At 38.8% G+C, this 17,810-nt stretch overlaps 1 protein-coding gene across 1 annotated transcript in view; it reads left to right on the top strand.

The window, feature by feature from the left end:
* Positions 1–17,810, top strand: part of LOC146479005 (E3 ubiquitin-protein ligase rnf213-alpha-like) — a 123,731-nt gene that overhangs the window by 77,274 nt on the left and 28,647 nt on the right. Inside the window, 14 exon segments of the mRNA XM_085111310.1 lie at positions 1,754–1,969; positions 2,112–2,248; positions 2,686–3,203; positions 3,710–4,177; positions 4,635–4,801; positions 5,027–5,233; positions 6,004–6,218; positions 7,252–7,360; positions 12,846–12,937; positions 13,468–13,713; positions 14,058–14,169; positions 14,342–14,782; positions 15,161–15,280; positions 15,614–15,721. Of these exon segments, the coding sequence (XP_084967436.1) occupies positions 1,754–1,969; positions 2,112–2,248; positions 2,686–3,203; positions 3,710–4,177; positions 4,635–4,801; positions 5,027–5,233; positions 6,004–6,218; positions 7,252–7,360; positions 12,846–12,937; positions 13,468–13,713; positions 14,058–14,169; positions 14,342–14,782; positions 15,161–15,280; positions 15,614–15,721 (3,156 nt within the window).

Raw genomic sequence — 17,810 nt, 5'->3', positions numbered from 1 at the left:
TGCAAGCCTACGGACTTGGTGTAAACCGTGATGAAATCAGCGACGAAATGGATCTTATTCTTTGCCGTGCAGGTACGTAACTAAATGTTACATGTAACGTGCGAATTTTTCCTTCTCTTGTCACGAATAGTTAATCATAACTGAATTTGTTATTGCATTTTCACAGTCTAAAAAGCAATTTTTTTTGAGGTGCGGCTAGTATGATCATGCGTTCAATTTTCACCCAAGCTTCAGTCCAGCTTCATTTCCTTTGTTTTCATTCGGTTTTTCGGTTTTCGTTTTTTTTTTGTTTTGGCTTTCTTCACCATTGCCATTGTAAAACAACCCCAATAAAAGAGGATATCCGGTGTTACATCCCATTACATTGTGTTACATCCGGTCAGCAGTCGTGCTTCTCGGACTTCCGGCCTATGCGTTTAGTTTATTCACCATTCTTGGCTTGTCGACTATCGCAATATCTGACTCGATTTTAGCCCAAGACGTTACTTTGGATTGTTCAAAGGCATGCATTTGCTTTATACATTGATTTCGACACATTTACTTTACTTCCTGGTTTGGATAATATTGATGAATTTAGGTGCTCGACGGTAGAAATCGCAAGTATTACGACCATGTTTTGGACCTTGTTAACTATTCTTTGTCAAGTGTATGCAGGGTACTTGTATCATCATCTCTGGTCTGAAACACGGCAAACTGGATATTTAATGGGAGAAACTGTTAGATTAGAGTCTGCGCTAGAATTGGTAAAAAAAACGGAGCGTGCGAAGGAGAGACACTGGAGAGAACCACACAACGAAAGCATCCTGAAGAAATTCCCAAAACTTTCAAGGTAGGTTTTGTATCAATTTATATTTTATCAAATTTGTTGGCCAAAACCTATTTTACTAAATGTAGGTAGCATAAAAGATGATAAAAGATACTTTTGAAGCTGATTTTCTCTCTCTAAAGCCTGTTTGAGCCAAATACTAGAGCCCTCAAAATTACCAATTTTGCAATTTTTTGCAATTTGTCCCAGGTGTCTTCAGCACTCATGGCTAGAATATAGTTTTCCCCAAATTGATTTTATGATATTTAGAAAAGTCAATATCTGTGTAATCTCTGCTGCTAATTTGGTTTATGTGGAAAGAGTACTTTCAGAGAAATTACGAATATGGTTATGCTTGTTTTTCCTGTTTGTTTAAATAGCTGACAGGGAACATAGTAAGACGAGCATTTTCTTCTTGTTTATAAAACCCAAATTATTTTAACGGCAAATTTTATAAACTGGAAGAGTGGCTCTACCATCTGTATGAATTTTATTTGAATTGGTTCACATGCACCCGAGAACCAGACTCGTTTACTTTTACTTTTTGAGAATGGAACTTCTGCTCAAAACATGGTTTTAAGGCCGACGTCATCTAGTGCGGTTACCATGGCAACGATACATCCGCGATCTAAATATGATTGTTTTTGTTTATCCCCCAAGGTAACCTACCTCCACACAAAAATTGAAAGGGGGTTAAAATTTTTTTATTTCCAACTTTGCTTCACTTTCCTGGAGAATTGCTCTTAAAGACTTGATGACACCAGGCACAGCTTATACACAGTCATTAGACTTTCTCGCCTCCCATAAGCCAAAGGTTTCTTAACGGAAAAACGTTCTAGTTTCACTACAAATCTCGGTGCTATTCTTTGGGTGTTAACAAGCGTGATCAATTTTAAAATGTGATGTTAAATGCAACAGCTCAACTCAGCTTTATTTTCATTTGTAAAGGTGAGGCGAAGATGTAAGGACATGCTTTTGGAAACGGCCACTCCGGATGCGATTGCTCGTCTTCCAGCCAGTGGCTTAAAAGTTGAAGCCCGCGAGATCTGGGACATCTACTTTCACAAGCAACGGCATTCTAGTTTAGCAGCGTTCATGAGACATGTCCTTACTTTCGACGAATTTCATCTTGGTGAGAAGAGAAAAAAAGGATTGTTCATACAGGTAAGTATAACTATCTATTGTGTTTGCTTTTATTATTTTACAGAGCCATTTGGTCGTGGCCTTATGCCTCATAAGGGGGATGTGGATTAGTAAGTGAGCGATAATAGCCTAACTATTAACAACTTGTCTCACTGTTAATTAGATTACCACTCATTCACGGCTGCTGACTGACAAAGATCTAGCTGATTTATGTGACCAAACGGGTTTCCATTCGTCAACTGTGGATTTATTGTCCCTGCAACAGCTCCAGACAGAACAGCAATTCAGATCATTGCTCAGGTAAAATGATTTTTTCCTTCATATGAGGAACAGATCAAATCCGTGAAATAAAGACGGTGAGATATTTATTATCCCCTCATCGCGTTGCCTTTTCGATGCAAAAGGCGGTGTTTTAATGCTGGTCTACACCACAAAATCTTTTTCTGTCATCTACATATACATGTACATGTGCACCAGCGAACCGATTGGGAAACCGATTGTAGTATTAGGGAGGTAATCCAACGATACACCAGCATCTCATCAGGAGGACTAGTTAAGATCTACGTTTTTTCATGGAACGAATACCAGGTTAGACTCTTGTTGTTATCGGCCTCTAGGGTTTATGAAGATCTAACATTTTGTTTATCTTTTATTGGAGACAAATCAGCTAGCAAACCAACAAACGAACAAACAGAGCATTATGTATAACATCAATTTTTAACATATTTTTTGGACAGAACGTTTTTTGAGCACCTTGGAGGCGATTGTCCTGGCATTCTAATTGTCCAGTGTGATTCAGGAGATGACAATTTCAATCTGATTGCGGGTGCAAGACATATTCTGATGGAGGAACGAAGGAACGTGCCAGAGCTGCTCAATCTTTCTACAACTGAACCAGTCCATATTGCCCTGGTGGTACAGCTGCCTAGAGTTGCCGGTGGATGTCGTAATTTTGTCGGCTTCCAAGGTGGAAAGTGGATATCCACTCACATCGACGAGCTTCGTCCACCTCGCAAACACACCCCTTCCATTGAGCAGCTTACTGACAGACCAATCAGTGATTTATTTGGAAGCGGAAGTGAAAGACAACCAGACATAAATAGCAGCGCACAGATGCTGGCTGTGAATCTCTTGCGCAACTGTGTGCAAGCCGCAGCTTGTAGAGTCGACAACGAAGCCGGAACACCTGAACGATCTACCCAGAGAATAGAAATTATTTTAAACTTGTTACCTGATCATTGTGATGGTCTGCAAGGTTAGTTGAAACATTAAAGGACCTGTATACTGCTGCATACAAAATCCTTCTAGGCTTGTTTTTTTTTAAACAAATCTCATCCAGCTATGTCGAAAAGAGTCTTTTAGGAATCGAACCCATGACCTTCCGATTACTAATTCGGATGCTCTACCACTGAAGTAAAGAAGACTCATGGGAGCTAAGGCCATTAAAGTAGGTTTATGGGACAAAAATCCTGGACACTGCTATGATTTAAATGTCTGTGTGGAATATATGCAATGGAGTAAATATGATGGTGTAAGTTAAGCCTGGTGTATAAAAGATGTATCTGTTGCAGTTAGTGAAACAGGCAAACTCGCAAAAAGAAAATCCTAGTTCTATCAACAGGAATTGAATCTATGACCTTCCGATCGGCAAGTGCGGACGTTCTACCACTAAGCTATAGGAGACTGTTGTGAACTAGGTTATTAAACTAGGTTAATAGGTTGGGCATGTGATATGAGGACATTTTTCTGTTCTTTTTTAAGGCGAGATGACATTTGCCAGCGTCTTGACCCAGAGGACATACTACCTTTTGAAGGAACGTGAAAGCAATGCCTTCAGCGCAAACGAATGGCTCTATGCGGAAGCTCTGTCAGGTACAGGTGTGCAGGAGTGGGGTACCTTTAGAAAGGCACTTTGGAAAAGAGTTTACTCTGCAGTTGTTCCCATCCTGGCTGAGATCATCGCTTTCGCTGACAGAAACAACAATTTGGATTTGATGAACAATGGCAATGCTTGGGTTTCTACGTTCTGGCTGAATATCTTAGCAAACCCTAACATTTCCGAGCTAAAATACAGCAAGATGATTTCACCTGTCCGAAATTCTGTTCGTGAGCGTGTGCAAGTTCTTGGATCTGGTGCTGGAGGTCACGTCTTTCAGGGCAAGCTTCCGTTTTCGTTCCTTATCAAGCAACGGGTGGAGAAACTTTTGAAAGACGCATTCAGCGTGGCAGGTAATTGGTGACTCTTGTTGCCATGTCATTTTATTAACAAAAAGTATACCATGGTTATTATATTGAAATTAGGATAAGGATTGTATGGCTACCCCTTGTTTATTGTTTATACGTCGGACTCTTTGGTTTTAAAAGTTACTTCATACTCCTAGCTGGTCGGTCGAGCCATCAATTGATCTAGGAAAAAAAAGGGTGGCCCAGTGCATTCTCTGAGGTAGACATTAATCATAATTAGAAATTATGAAGGGCGTTTTAAGGCGTAACGCCTAGGTTTAATTGAGCAAACTTTGGAAAAGTTCTTGCGAATAAAAGCTCTGTCATTAATATCATACTCTGAAATTGCATGTTCAGTCAAATTTCTTGTGATAACTCATTGAATGTTAAAATTACCTTAAAGAACTATCAGTCAATACTGTTAAATTTAATCCTCAAGCTAAACTTACTCTTAATATTTCAGCCCAGTCCAGTGCTACAGTGGTGGAGTCTTTACAAAAATTGATTGACAATTCGGAGATAGGACCCCTTTTCGGTGAATTACGTCATCAATACTTCCCAATGATGTTAGCATATCTATCGGATTTTGTCCACATGGTGTACAAGCCTTCAAGCGTAAACGAACACGAGGTTACTACTTTATCATTGTTTGACCCTAACTAACAAGGTTACACTTATTAAACTCTCCCTAATTCGCTTGGAGAAGGAATAAATTAATAATTCTCTTTCCGAATGTGTTTGTTCAAGAAACTTAATAATAAGTAAAATTAATAAAGAAAATACGAAATGGTACTTTTGTGATCATAGTGCCGCTAATAAAGTTTGGTAACCTTGGTCTTTTCTTCGTTTTTGCAGCTTGTATGCGAAGCCATTCTCTCCTCAGCGAGAGAGCTTGAGGTCGAAGAAGACGAAGATGGAAACGAATTGTTTGATATTGCACTAATCCATGTGGCACACGGTAGGATCCAGTCACGATTAAGGTGCTTTGCAAAACTTGTACAAGCCCAGCCTAATGTTGTGCCAAGATTGAAAGAAGTGTTTACAGCGAAAGAAAGTGAAGTGGTAAGGGAAGAGTTCACCATTTTTTTTAAGTTGGTCGGCCTACTTGTGCCGATGAAAAGATAAGAATGTTAATGTGACTCATTGCAGACCGTCCAGCTCACTTAAAAGACCAAAATCAATTTTTTGCGCGTAGAAACGTCCCTCGGCGTATGGCAACGCAAGTAAAATAGAAACGAATGGTTGAAAAGTGAATGTAAATCGACAAGGGTTTACCCTACCAATGGGTGGGGAATTAGAGGGAAGATGGAAGTCGCCTCTTGACCCTAATTGTTCAGTTTGGGAAAAGTGAGTGTAACTTGTAGAAAACTAGAAATTACTCCGAACGCAAAACGTTGCTCGAAACGAAAAAAGTTGCTCGAAATACGAGAAGTTGCCAAAAAGTTGCCGAGCAACTTGTGGAAAGCCCTACTGACACTTGATATGGTATTCCTTTTTTATTTTTTTGGGTTACTGATTAATTTGGTTAATTAATTTGGTGGTTCTTTTGTTCCCTCGGGCAAAGGACTGCGCGACAACTAAGAACGTGCATTACTAATTTTCTACCAGGTATTCAATTTGGACTTAAAATTCGTGTTTTGTCTCGTTTGTGTAAATAACTGCAATTCAAGCGAAGTGAACTGATAAAATGAATGATACTTTTTGAAAGTGTGGGTTTCCTGACTACTGACCCTAAAGATGTAACTTATGTACTTAATACGAATGATCCTTAAATACATTTAATTTGACATTGAAGTAAACATAACTGTTATCACTGCCTTTTTGTCAACCAGCTCCTAGACATTGTTGCATTGCAAGTTTGTCTCGAGGAATTGAATCTGCCCGAGAAAGTTTTACTGCGCCCAGACAACCGTCGAACATGGTGTGATCGAGTGCTGTCTATTAGACAAGCAGTTGACGACATGATGAGAAAAGAGAGGTTTCAGGCTGTTACCGAGGAGATTTCTAATTACGGAGAGAAAGCCAAGATATTGCTTCATCGCTGCAGGTAAAGTAAAATGAAGTCACCGCTTTATCAATAACGGAATAGCAAAATCAGAATTCACTGATTAGCAACTTTTATTATAACACTTCTGTCAGTTTGTCAAGAGTTAGAGCGAAAGCTTAGTGGACTTTAAATTCTCATATCATTAATAATTCATGAAAAGAAAACAAAGGAAATCATTAGCAGGAAGTAGGTTTGGAAATGTGATCTTGATTATCATAAAGTTTGGCAACTTTTGCTTTCAATTCTCCAAGAATTATTAATCGTTTGAGAAGCTAAATCAAACACTCGACAGCTGCGCTTCGTTTTTTTAACTCAGCTCTCCGATTAACTTTTCCTCAGGTCGTGTTTGATATAAGTTACTTCAAAAGCTTGAACGCTTGCAGACTTTTGTATAGCTATATAGCAACCGAATGCTGTTTGACGGGAATCGAATTCTTGAAAACTCCGCCATACCCTCAAGCACTGTGAGTAAAATACTCCTGGGAAAATATCCTTCAATACGCCCTTTGCAGCTGTGTGGATGTGACATAGTTTTCACTAGATTTTTAATGTGATATATCAAACACAAGGACAAGCGTTTCATCCCATATCCAAACTTCCTAGATTTCCTTTTGTTTTCTCTTCACTAATTGTTAATGTGTTTGCGAAAATATGACCTTAAACTTAAGGAATACCAGCAATGGGTGAAGTGTGAAAAAATTAGCAAAGTGGCCAAGTTTTTGAGGCCCCTGATAAAAATTAAGGAAATGTTGCAAAGTTTACAGGTGTTGACTTTGCCGTAAAGCAATCCTTTCCTAAGCACTCCAATACTGCAATATTTTACTTAGCGTTGATGCCTATGACAAGTTCAGGCCTTTTCCAAGACGCTAGTTATTCAAGAGATATTCTCTTACTTAAAGAGTGCAGTGTTTCAATTTTCTCGTGCCGGTGTTTTATTCACTAGCTTTCAAAATTAACTCAAATTTATTAAAAGAATAACGAATATGATGTCCTCCAGTCCACTACATGTGTTTTTTCTCTTCGTTTTTATCAGGTTGATATGGCAGAGAGCAGGAGCGGTCAGGCTGTTTGTAGAACATGTGATTTTATTCAATGAACAAGACGATGGCTTTAATTTGGAAAGCGTGGTCCGGCTGTGGAAGGTACAGAGTTCGTTATGTCTATTTATCCAAACATATGCAAAAAAGTACAAAAAGCAAACAAATAAACAGAGGGGTATGTGACCAGACAAAACACAATGTCCATTATTACACAGGCGGCCCAATCTTGCATAATAGCGGTCACCGCGAAAATATGAGTTTGTATGGGAATATTTACGGTCGGATTTAGGAGGCACAAATACTGGAATGTTCTTAATAAAAATGACATAGCCTGCTTCTAAGGTGTATTACCGATTGTCTTTTTGCCATTTTGTGCTGATTCGAGGCCATTTTAGCGTTATATCACTTCCTTAGCCGGAGTGGGAAACCTAGGAATTGAAAACTCGCTAAAATGGCCTCGAATCAGCACAAAATCGAACAAAGACAATCCGTAATACACATTAGAAGCAAGGTATGTCATTTTTATTAAGAAATTTCTAGTATTTGTACCTCCTAAACCCGATCGTAAATATTCCCATACAAACTCTTATATTTTAGCGGTGACCGCTATTACGCAAGACGATCATCGCTCACAGCTTGAGCTTGGGCAGCCTGTGATTATTACGTCGCCTATCTAGTTCCAATATAATCATCCCGTGGTTTCATTTTCTATTGTAGATAATGAGGGATTCGAGGTAGCCGGGGCTTCTGATAGCGGGGATTCGAGACAATAGAGCTTCCACATAGCCCTAATGTACTGGGCCAGATTGTTCGAAAGCCGATTAACGTTAATCTCCGATTAAAAGTTAATCGATGTTTTCATCCCGCTCGTTAAAAATGGTTTAAAATTATTGGAGGCTAGAGGTAAAGAAAAGGGTTAGTCAAAACTGAGCCCAGAAATCTTTTGGAAGAATCTTTAGAGCCAATGTCGGAAAATATCGAGAATCTCAAATCAGTTCTAAAAATTCGAATTTTGGCTGATACTACCCAAACATCCCTGTGGGTGAACTATTTCAAGAAATGATATTAAGAAATCCCCAAGCGCTTTACATTTTGAGAATTTTAGAAAAGTTCGAAAATTCGATAAAAATACATTGTTTTATTCGGGAAATGGGTGCAAATTTCAACAATTTTCATCGAAACAATACAAGCGCGCATTAGCTCCTGTTGACTTGATATTACTCATGTATTTAGCAGACAACCAAAGCTTTAAAACCTAATAAAAAGGTTTTGCAAAATGACTATTGTAATATAGTTTCTGGCTTTTATTGTGTGCACCCTGATTGTGTGTTGTTTTGGCAGTCAAAATAACGCCCAACTTCAATCGTCAAAAGCCGATCCTGGTATGTCACAGATTGAAACAAATACTATACTAAACGAAAGAACTGTTATTTTATTAATTATACCTGAAGTTTCAGCTCTGCAAATTAAAATGCTTGCGAGTAATAAAATTTTAACTTGAGTCCCCCAAGTCGCCGTGCGCGACAAGAACGTGGAATGCAAAGAAAGGAAAACATATGCAAATCGAGGAGAAAATTACACGGAAGTTATAACTAGCCCATCAAAGCGCAAAGAGTTGATGGAAATTCTGTTATCTAAACAAGTATTGCTATCTTAGAGACTAATAAAGCGAAATTATCCGTCCAATAATAATAATAATAATAATACTGAAAAAGCTATTTTAGGGCTGGAGGGCTCATGAACTCGGGTCGGATGAACTCGCGCGAATGGTTCCAAGTTAAAAAATTCAATCATTTTAAGTCCAAACGCTTCTAAAGAAGCCTTCAAAATGCACCATGGAGCAAACAAACAATGTTAGTAAAAGTAGATATATTGAGGTCTGATAGAAATGAACCATAAAATATAAGTTTATTTTTAGAATATAAAGAAATGACAGAGGCTATAACGGGCCATCGACGATTCCATTTTAAGTCGTCCGTCCCTTGGCTATACTACGCGATATTAAGTCCAAAAAGTAACGAGATCCAACAAAATAAATCAGAGTTTAAATTAATCTTAGAAAAGTATAATACTTACTTGGGAATTAGATTTCCTGCATCGCAAATTTATAATTAAAAACATTTTAGGATTGTTTACTCACTGACCTTATGTCGTGTTCCGTGTTCCAAGTGTGCACAGTTCTCACGAGAGTAAAACCCTCCGTCTTGTTTAAATATTTCATAATAAGAGACTAACTTATTTGTCCATTAGAACTATTTATAGATAGGGAGTAAATAATCATCGCATAAACACAGAAAACGAAGAAGCCACTTTGGTGTTGTGTTAACGGCCTGTCACATTTTTCAAGTCACGTGTTGCTGTACACGGTATTGTGAAAATAAAATATAACATATTCTTTTGTTATTCCTTTGAGGGTAACCACCAGCAAAACATCGCACAATCGTGACTAAATAAGGAGGACTGTGCAATGAGCCCGCGCTCCTCCCCCGAAAGTCTCTTCTCGGGGAAGGACAAGATCGAACCCGAGAGAGCGGCGAAAACCGAGGCTTAGATCTCCACTTAGTTTTCTTTACTTTACTTACATAAAATATTACTTAAAGAAATGACCGACAGACTGGTGGAAGTAAAAAAGGAGGTCTCCTTCTCGATGTTAAGGGACAGGACCAATCTCATACCCAGAGTCCTCAGGCTTTTTGGTCAGCGGGTGGGCGCCAGGAGAGACTCCCCAGTTTATTTCTTCTTCAATAGCTGCAAGGTCGACTTCATGGGTCTGCTGGCGAGTTAGCGCAGAAAGGCGGGAGAAATATGAAGATATCTGCTGAGAGGTCAGAAACTCAGTTGATTTTAAAAAAAAGCCGCTCGCCATTCGAACTATGGGCACGTCTCATATCACGTGCTAGAAGACTTGCGTCGATTTTCCGTCCAGTGGACTGACCAATGTTGAATTTAGCAGTGAGGTAGGCCTTCTGCTTTTCATTAAAACGATACGCCTTCTTAGCTGGTCGCAACACCCATCCCTCTGTTAAACGTTCCCTGGATTTTTTGCTTGCAACACTGCTGGTTCTTAAGGTTGGCACAACACCGACGCCCTCTTCTAAAACCTGCTGATAGCCAAGCTTGGCAAGATCCATAAGAGTGTGTTTTTCCGGGGACCGTAAGCATTTCTCAGAGGATAGATGTTTCGTCAATGCCGAATGTCTCTGGAAAACCCTTGTACATCCACTCTCTAGGCAAATGTATACACCATGCTTGGTCTGACTCTCCTGAATGTCACTGGAACTCTCCTCTGTTTTGGGAGACTTGTCGTCGTCAACATGCTTTCTGTCTTTATGGCCGAGAGACTTGAATTTCCCCGGAGAAAATGTAGATTCTAACCACCTGTTTTCGGATTCTGTAAATAGGGAAATTTATAATTGTCAAAACGATGGGTAAAACGAATAAATTCAGTGTATTATGTTTTAGTTTTAAAAGAGCTTTATATATTGCTATATTGGTATTATTTTTTCCATTGCTCTTATTAGTTTTGAGTTGATCTTTCCGATTACGTAGGGGTTTTCTCAGCCATCCTTAATTTTTTTTTAATGAAAATTTTAAAATAGTCGAGTGTCCCAAATACAAACAACAACAACAACAAAAACTTCAAGACTGAGCGTTACCTGTTGTCAAGGTATCGGCCTTGATTTCTTTTCCCATGAGTTATCGATCCGGCGAAAAAATTCCTGATTAAAAAAAAAACCCTTCGTTATGGTACTCTCACGCGATAATCACGCAACAAGATTAAAAACAAAGTAAAAATTAAACCAAATGTCGTTTACCTGCACGAGCAAGTAGCAGTTTCATCTCACTTTCTTACGATGGATCTTCACTAAGGCCATACTTTCCAGATTTCTCTTGATGTCTCGTTCATATTTAAGAAGAGGTATACATTCGCATTGACCAGGATATTCCTGGCTAACATCGCATTTAAAATTTCCATCAACAAGAGTAAAAAAACTGCACAACATTTTTTCTTTCCACACATAGCGTTATAAACGCTGCAGATTTATACCATGTGTCGCTTATGCAATGTAGTTTGTTTGGATTTCGAAATACTGTACAGAATCAGGTGATTACTTGTACACGAGGAATGTTGCATGAGGGGCTGAAGGGTAATTTATTCAAATCACTGACCATACATGTAACTTGACACCAAATTAAAGAACCAGCATTTGGCGCCGAAACCTTTGTACGGACATATGTTACAATTTCAGTTACTCGCTAGTTTTTAAGTCATTTTATTCGATCAGATGAGCTACAGAGCCTTACATCACGAGAAAGATGATGAACACTTGCTAAGACTGTGACTGGGTGGAGGGTATTAGCTTCTAAAAATCCTGGACGAACATCGAAAACCAATTATTTCGTAAGAGTATCTCAAAGCCGGCTTGGAGGAGATGGACGTCTGTAGAAAACCCTACCTGGAAGGTGTGTTCATCATTGTTGTAAATGTTTGCTTTGATATACCTGCATCTTGATGCTTTTTGGCTTCGAACACAAACAATTATAGTTTATTTAATTTGGGATACAACTATTACGGACCGTTTTGTTTGTGGCCTTGATAGCCGCTGTCATTCCATTTTGTTGAGAGGTCATTTACAATAATTTTGACTTTCATTTCATAGTTCATTTTTTTCTAAGTTAATTTATTATCTGTTGGCGAAGCTAATAAAATAAAATAAAAATACACAGTTTGCCGATGGGGTTTTGAAGATGAAATGATTGATAGACCGAACGCCTGTTACTTCGGAACAGGGAATTTCGTGACCGTGCAAAGCCAATCGCTGTTTTTTTATTACTTGGTTTTAGGATTTTTCCTTGTTTTAGATTATTCGACGAACACTTTCGCTTTATTAGCTTCCCAGGTAGCAATACTTAGATAACAGAATTTTCATCAATTCCTTGCGCTTTGATGGTCTAGTTAAAACTTCCGTGTGATTTTCTCCTCGATTTGCATATGTTTTCCTTTGTTTACATTCCACGTTCTTGTCGCGCACGGCGACTTGGGGGACTCAAGTTAAAATTTTATTACTCATAAACGTTTTAATTTGCAGAGCTGAAACTTCAGGTATAAATAATATAATAACAGTTCGTTCGTTTAGTATAGTACATTTTTCAATTGTGACATACCAGGATCGACTTTTGACGATTGAAGCTGGGCGTTATTTTGACTGCCAAAACAACACACAATCAGGGTGCACACAATAAAAGCCAGAAACTATATTACAATAGTCATTTTGCAAAACCTTTTTATTAGGTTTTAAAGCTTTGGTTGTCTGCTAAATACATGAGTAATATCAAGTCAATAGGAGCTTCCGCGCTCTTGTACTGTTTCGATAAAAATTGTTGAAATTTGCACCCATTTCCCAAATAAAAAAATGTATTTTTAGCGAATTTTTGAACTTTTCTAAAATTCTCAAAATGTAAAGCGCTTGGGGATTTCTTAATATCATTTCTTGAAATAGTTCTGTGGTGTCATGAAACGTTTTGGCCGAACCAGTTCCCTGTAGAAAGTAACATGTAAAAATTTTCATGTTTTGTATTTGTGAAGGCTCTGGGAGAGGAGGCAGACTTCTCACTACTGACGTCTTTACAGACCATCGAGAAATTCCTGATTAATTACATCGAAGAGGTCCAGAGGAGGTAAAATGGTATAAGTGTGCGAAAAAGTATCTGACTTTTTGTTCTGGGGAAGTTGTCCTTTTAGGGACTTTGAAATTAGTTAAGTGCACACTACTTGGTCTGAAGTTATAAGAGAGCGGCCAACCTGCGAAGCATGTGAGAGAATAAGGTTTAAGTTAAGCAGCTACTAAGGCGATAGTAACCAGTACACCCAAAAACAATACAATCGTACGAGCAACAATCATGAGCTATTGTTCTCCTGGTGTGTCATAACGTTTCGTAGTTTTTTTTTCCCGTTCTCTGCGAAATAACGTGAAAGGGCCAAGTTCAATGTTTAATGGAGAACGTGAGCACACGGCGGTAAATTTTTTATCCTCTTTTTGAACTTGAACGCCGTTCTCAATAATGCTATACCTGGACAGCTGGGCCACATTTTATAATTTGACCTATCTGGAATAATCGAGAAGTAGTTTAAGTGGTTGCGTGAGGTCCCTATTGTCAACTTAATTTATCCGAAGAAAAACAATTTAAAGAGCTTTTTCCTGTTAAAGGGGCGATGAAAAAATTGATTCTGAGCTACGTCGTCGATGCAATGCCTTTTTCATGGAGGTGGTATCGTTGTTTTGCTTTGGTGAATCATCCAAAGATCTTGAAGAAGACGCTCTTTCCCTCCTAATGCGCTATGTGATTGGTCGGCAGTCAGCACAGACTAAAGATTTCTCACCTTTTCCCGATTATGGTATCGACCCCACCCCTGTGGTGCGTTCTTTTCTTCTCCAGCAACTTCTACGCTCAAGGTAAACCAATATGTAAGCTGGAATTTATGGTTGTTATGCTTTATTATAAGAAACACAGCACGTCTAGTAAAATTACGAAAAAGATGCTGCTTTTAGCTCCCTCCGTGTCACAGCTAATTCCCGGGTAACTCTTTTTTTTATCAAAGGAAATGCTGTGATGAACTCAAAATTCCAATTGAACTAAGCGATATTGTTATAATCGTTATAATAATGTTATAAAATAGTTTACCTTTATCATGAATTCTTTTGGCCCCCCATTTTTTTGTAGCATATCCTGAGTGAAGTGGATACCACGTTTGAAGATGTATATCTGAAGTGAATTTTGTTTTCTGGTCTTGCTTTAGCACGAAGTTAGTGAAGCAACATTTGGACGTTTTCTTGCACGAAGCTCAGAGCTTGAGGCCCGAACCCCAGCACATTAAAGAAGTTTGCTTCCTTTGCGTTCAGTGTATGGAGGTAAGTGTTTTTCTTGCTTTGCTGGTTCTGTGAAGATGTAATATAGCAAGACCATTACTGCACCTTTTAAACTGTCTGATATGGTGGCTTTGTATGTGGTTCTAATTTAATTTTGATAAAAGGGTTATGCCAGCAATTTTATGTTTTCGTATTTGCTTTTATTTAATTTCAGGACACAATGATAAGTCGGTACCAAGCAAAAATTGTCGATTCGAAGTTGACGGTTAAACTCAAACACGCCAAAAAGATTTGCGATGAAGTGTTCACTGCTTTCAAGACTGAGACTGTTGCAATCAATGATGACGGCCTTTTTGAGATGAACGCCAGTTTACTGGAAAGCGTTGCCAAAGGGCGCTACGTACTTACGCTAGTAGCAGATTACCTTTACAAGTTTTTCATCGAAGGAGGCGCAAGCAATTCTGTAGATCTTGATGCAAAGAGGGAGCTGATGTCACTACTACATTCTGCTAAACGACTTTGTATTGAAGGCTCCAGCAGAACACCCCAGCTATTCCTTGTAAAGCAGCTTGTCAGACGTTATGGCTTTGATTGCATCAGGTCTCTTGTTGGGTACCAGGAGCTGGAGTGGATTGTACCACCTGAGGCTAGACAGGTAAGAACCAGAAAAATAAATAAATAAATAAATAAATATATAAATAAATAGCGTAAAAACGTCTGTATCATTGAGCATACTTAGACTTTAAACTGAAATCTGATTTTCACGTGAAGAAAATGTTCTCAATAAATCACATATAACCGTAACCACAATCAACGTCACCCTTGCCATACCCACCATAATCACCAAGCACCGCCACCATCACCATCAGTCACGTTCATCACTTCTATCACCTGATCGCCATTATCATCATCATCATCATCATCATCATCATCATCATCATCATCATCATCATCATCATCATCATCATCATCATCAAGCGAATGTAGCTCAAGTGACCTCAAACTTCGTCATCAAAAAGGATTTTATTTTCAGGAGGAAGATGTCATCCAGGACAGGTTTGTTGTTCATGAGGATCAGTATCGTGACATTCGTGAAGGACTGGCAAAAGCAGTGATCAGAGGGAATACCGAAGACCTTGTCACTGCCATCACGGTAAGAATCACCATTCGTAGGACGGAACTTTTTTTTCTACACTTAGAATCAGAAATGATGATGAATGTTTATATTGTGGTAAACCAGATCTCATTGTTACCTCGTCAATGCACTATCCCTTCCCAGTACTTCATTCGTAAAAAAATGTCGTTCGCTGGCCTTTAAGTGACACACTTTTAGCCTGCAACGGCAGTTAGGTGACAGTGAACAGTGAAAATTGATTAGTTTAGCGGAGTTTAAGATTAGAGTATATTTTCGAGTAGACCAAACAATGCGCTCTGTTTTGATTGATATTAGTCATTCAAACGTTTTTGTCCCTGACCGTCTTTGCAGAAGAGTGAAGTTCAAGGTGTCTACAAAGACGTTCTTCTTCTCCTGGCATTCTACCGTGAAATAACGTTGGCCTATGCGTTTTTTCAACAACAGAACGTTCCTGGAGAGGTAGGGACTAAACATCTATTTCACTCAGCATCGTTCTGCATTAACCAGTTAAACGACATTTGCACCATGCAAAATGTTGAATAAAACGGTTTGCGTTAGAAAAAAACATTTTTATCCAAGTTTTCATAGATCAGTCAATTCCAAGAGTTCCTTCCCCCCGGTTCAGTGCCCCCGGGCATAAGCATTTTTTGACAATAAACTGGCAAATGCCCCGAGGCCGAGACAAACGAGCTGGTCAAATGCCCTACGGTGCAGTTTAAAAAAGACGTTGATATATTCGCCTTTGAGCTTACCTTTATTCAAATAAGCCATTGACGCCAAACTAAGTCTCGGATAAGTAATATTTCTCAGTTGTGGCAGAGATCGTTCTGTTGATGTGCCGTCTTCAGACGTAGTTAATCAAGAATCTATTGCCTTTACTGGTGAACCTATCATTCAAACAAAGTGAGAACAGTTTGAGGTGAAAATCACGAGGTCATCAAATGCCCGAGGGTAGGCTAATGCCCGGCTCCAAGTACGGACAATGTTGAAAAATGCCCCGTTAATGCCCTAGGGGAATGGGAACTGCTGGAAGTCATTTATGCGTGACACGATGAAACAGCCAAGTATGAACGCCATTTCAGTGTGGATGACAACTTAGGGGACCTGGATCAAGGTCCACGACTCCGCTGACTCTCACGATAGATGGAATCCAAAAGCTTGGAGGGGAAAACCAATTTTCTTTGTTTAACAAAGAGCTAATAATTCTTATTCATCGAATACAGTCTGTCCAATATCAGTTGTTGTCTCGGTTGTTCAAAACTGGAATAGTGCTTTACAGCTGCTATCCAACGGCCATCCAAAAAGAAAAAGGGAAGGAAAGTTTTTTCATATCCGGGGAACTTTACCATAAACGAAATGGTTGACGACCCTTCCCTAGAATCCAAGTGGAATTTCGAACAGAAAAGAAAATTAAATTCGGTAAATCCGAGGTAAAACTGAACCATTGTTGTGAAGCTAATGTAAGGGTGTGCTTTCAACTTTAATTTTACGATACAGTTGTTATTTCCTTTCGGTAGTTTTGATGGATATTCTCCAGATTATTTGACATTTTCCTCTTGTTCAAAGATTAGAATTAAAGGGGAAGTATCACGAAAATTTCATTTCATTTCAAAACTCAAAAATTTTTGTCTGACAACAGAAACAAAACAACAATTGTCTAGTTTGTTATAAGTTATCACCGCAGCGCAATAAAAATGTCGATTACTGCCTCTGCCTGGCCAGATAAAGGCTAGGTCAGAAGGGATCGAAACTTGAAAAATGTACGGTTAATGTTTTTCAAGTTTTCGTATTTTTGTTTCGAAAATGCGTTAGAACAGAGTATAAGATGTTCCTGTCAAGAATTGAGTTGATTTCTCCCCTCTCGTTGTTTTAGAATTATTTTGTAGGTCTTTTACACCATTTTTAACAAAAGAGATCAAAAACCCCGTGATACTTCCCTTTTAACAGTTGTGCTGTGGACAGGTTTGCCTACTTCCTTTAACCTTGGCTTGGGCCTCCTCGAAGGTTGAAATAAAGGCAAAACACTTTCTGTCTATTTCTTAGAACAGTTGTCTTGTTCTTTCCTGTTAGTGTATTTTTGAAAAAACCAATTCCTATCTCTGGTTGGGACCACCCGGCCTTGGTTGAATTGCAGTCGTAAACATGTTTACAAAACACTATAAAGTAAGGCGTGATTTGAGTGATACTTGTAGAGTAGACGTAAAATTGAGTAGAATTGTTGTAGAGTTGATGTAGTGAAGAACCAGTGCTTAAAGAATAAAAAAGCTACAAAGATTTCTGGTGCCTCTCTGTTAAGCCAAGCGAGTGTCCTACACTATTGATTTAAATACAAACTCTAGGCCACCACCGTTTCTAACCTCTGTGGCAGTTTTTGGTGAAATACTACAACCTTCTTCATCAGTGAAAAGCATTGATCTTTTCCTCACTGTATGTGGATCAACATACAGTACTACACCCTGCAAACGGCATTTTACCGCCCACGGGATTTCGGCTTTCTCAACAGGTCGTCAAACTCATTTTTAGGATGTTTGTGTTGATTTGAATGTTT

The sequence above is a fragment of the Pavona decussata genome, unplaced genomic scaffold (genome assembly GCF_977016875.1).
Source record: "Pavona decussata unplaced genomic scaffold, jaPavDecu1.1 SCAFFOLD_61, whole genome shotgun sequence".
Classification (NCBI taxonomy): domain Eukaryota; kingdom Metazoa; phylum Cnidaria; class Anthozoa; order Scleractinia; family Agariciidae; genus Pavona; species Pavona decussata.
The sequence above is the reverse complement of the archived record's forward strand: the minus strand, read 5'-3'. Positions and strand labels throughout refer to the sequence as shown.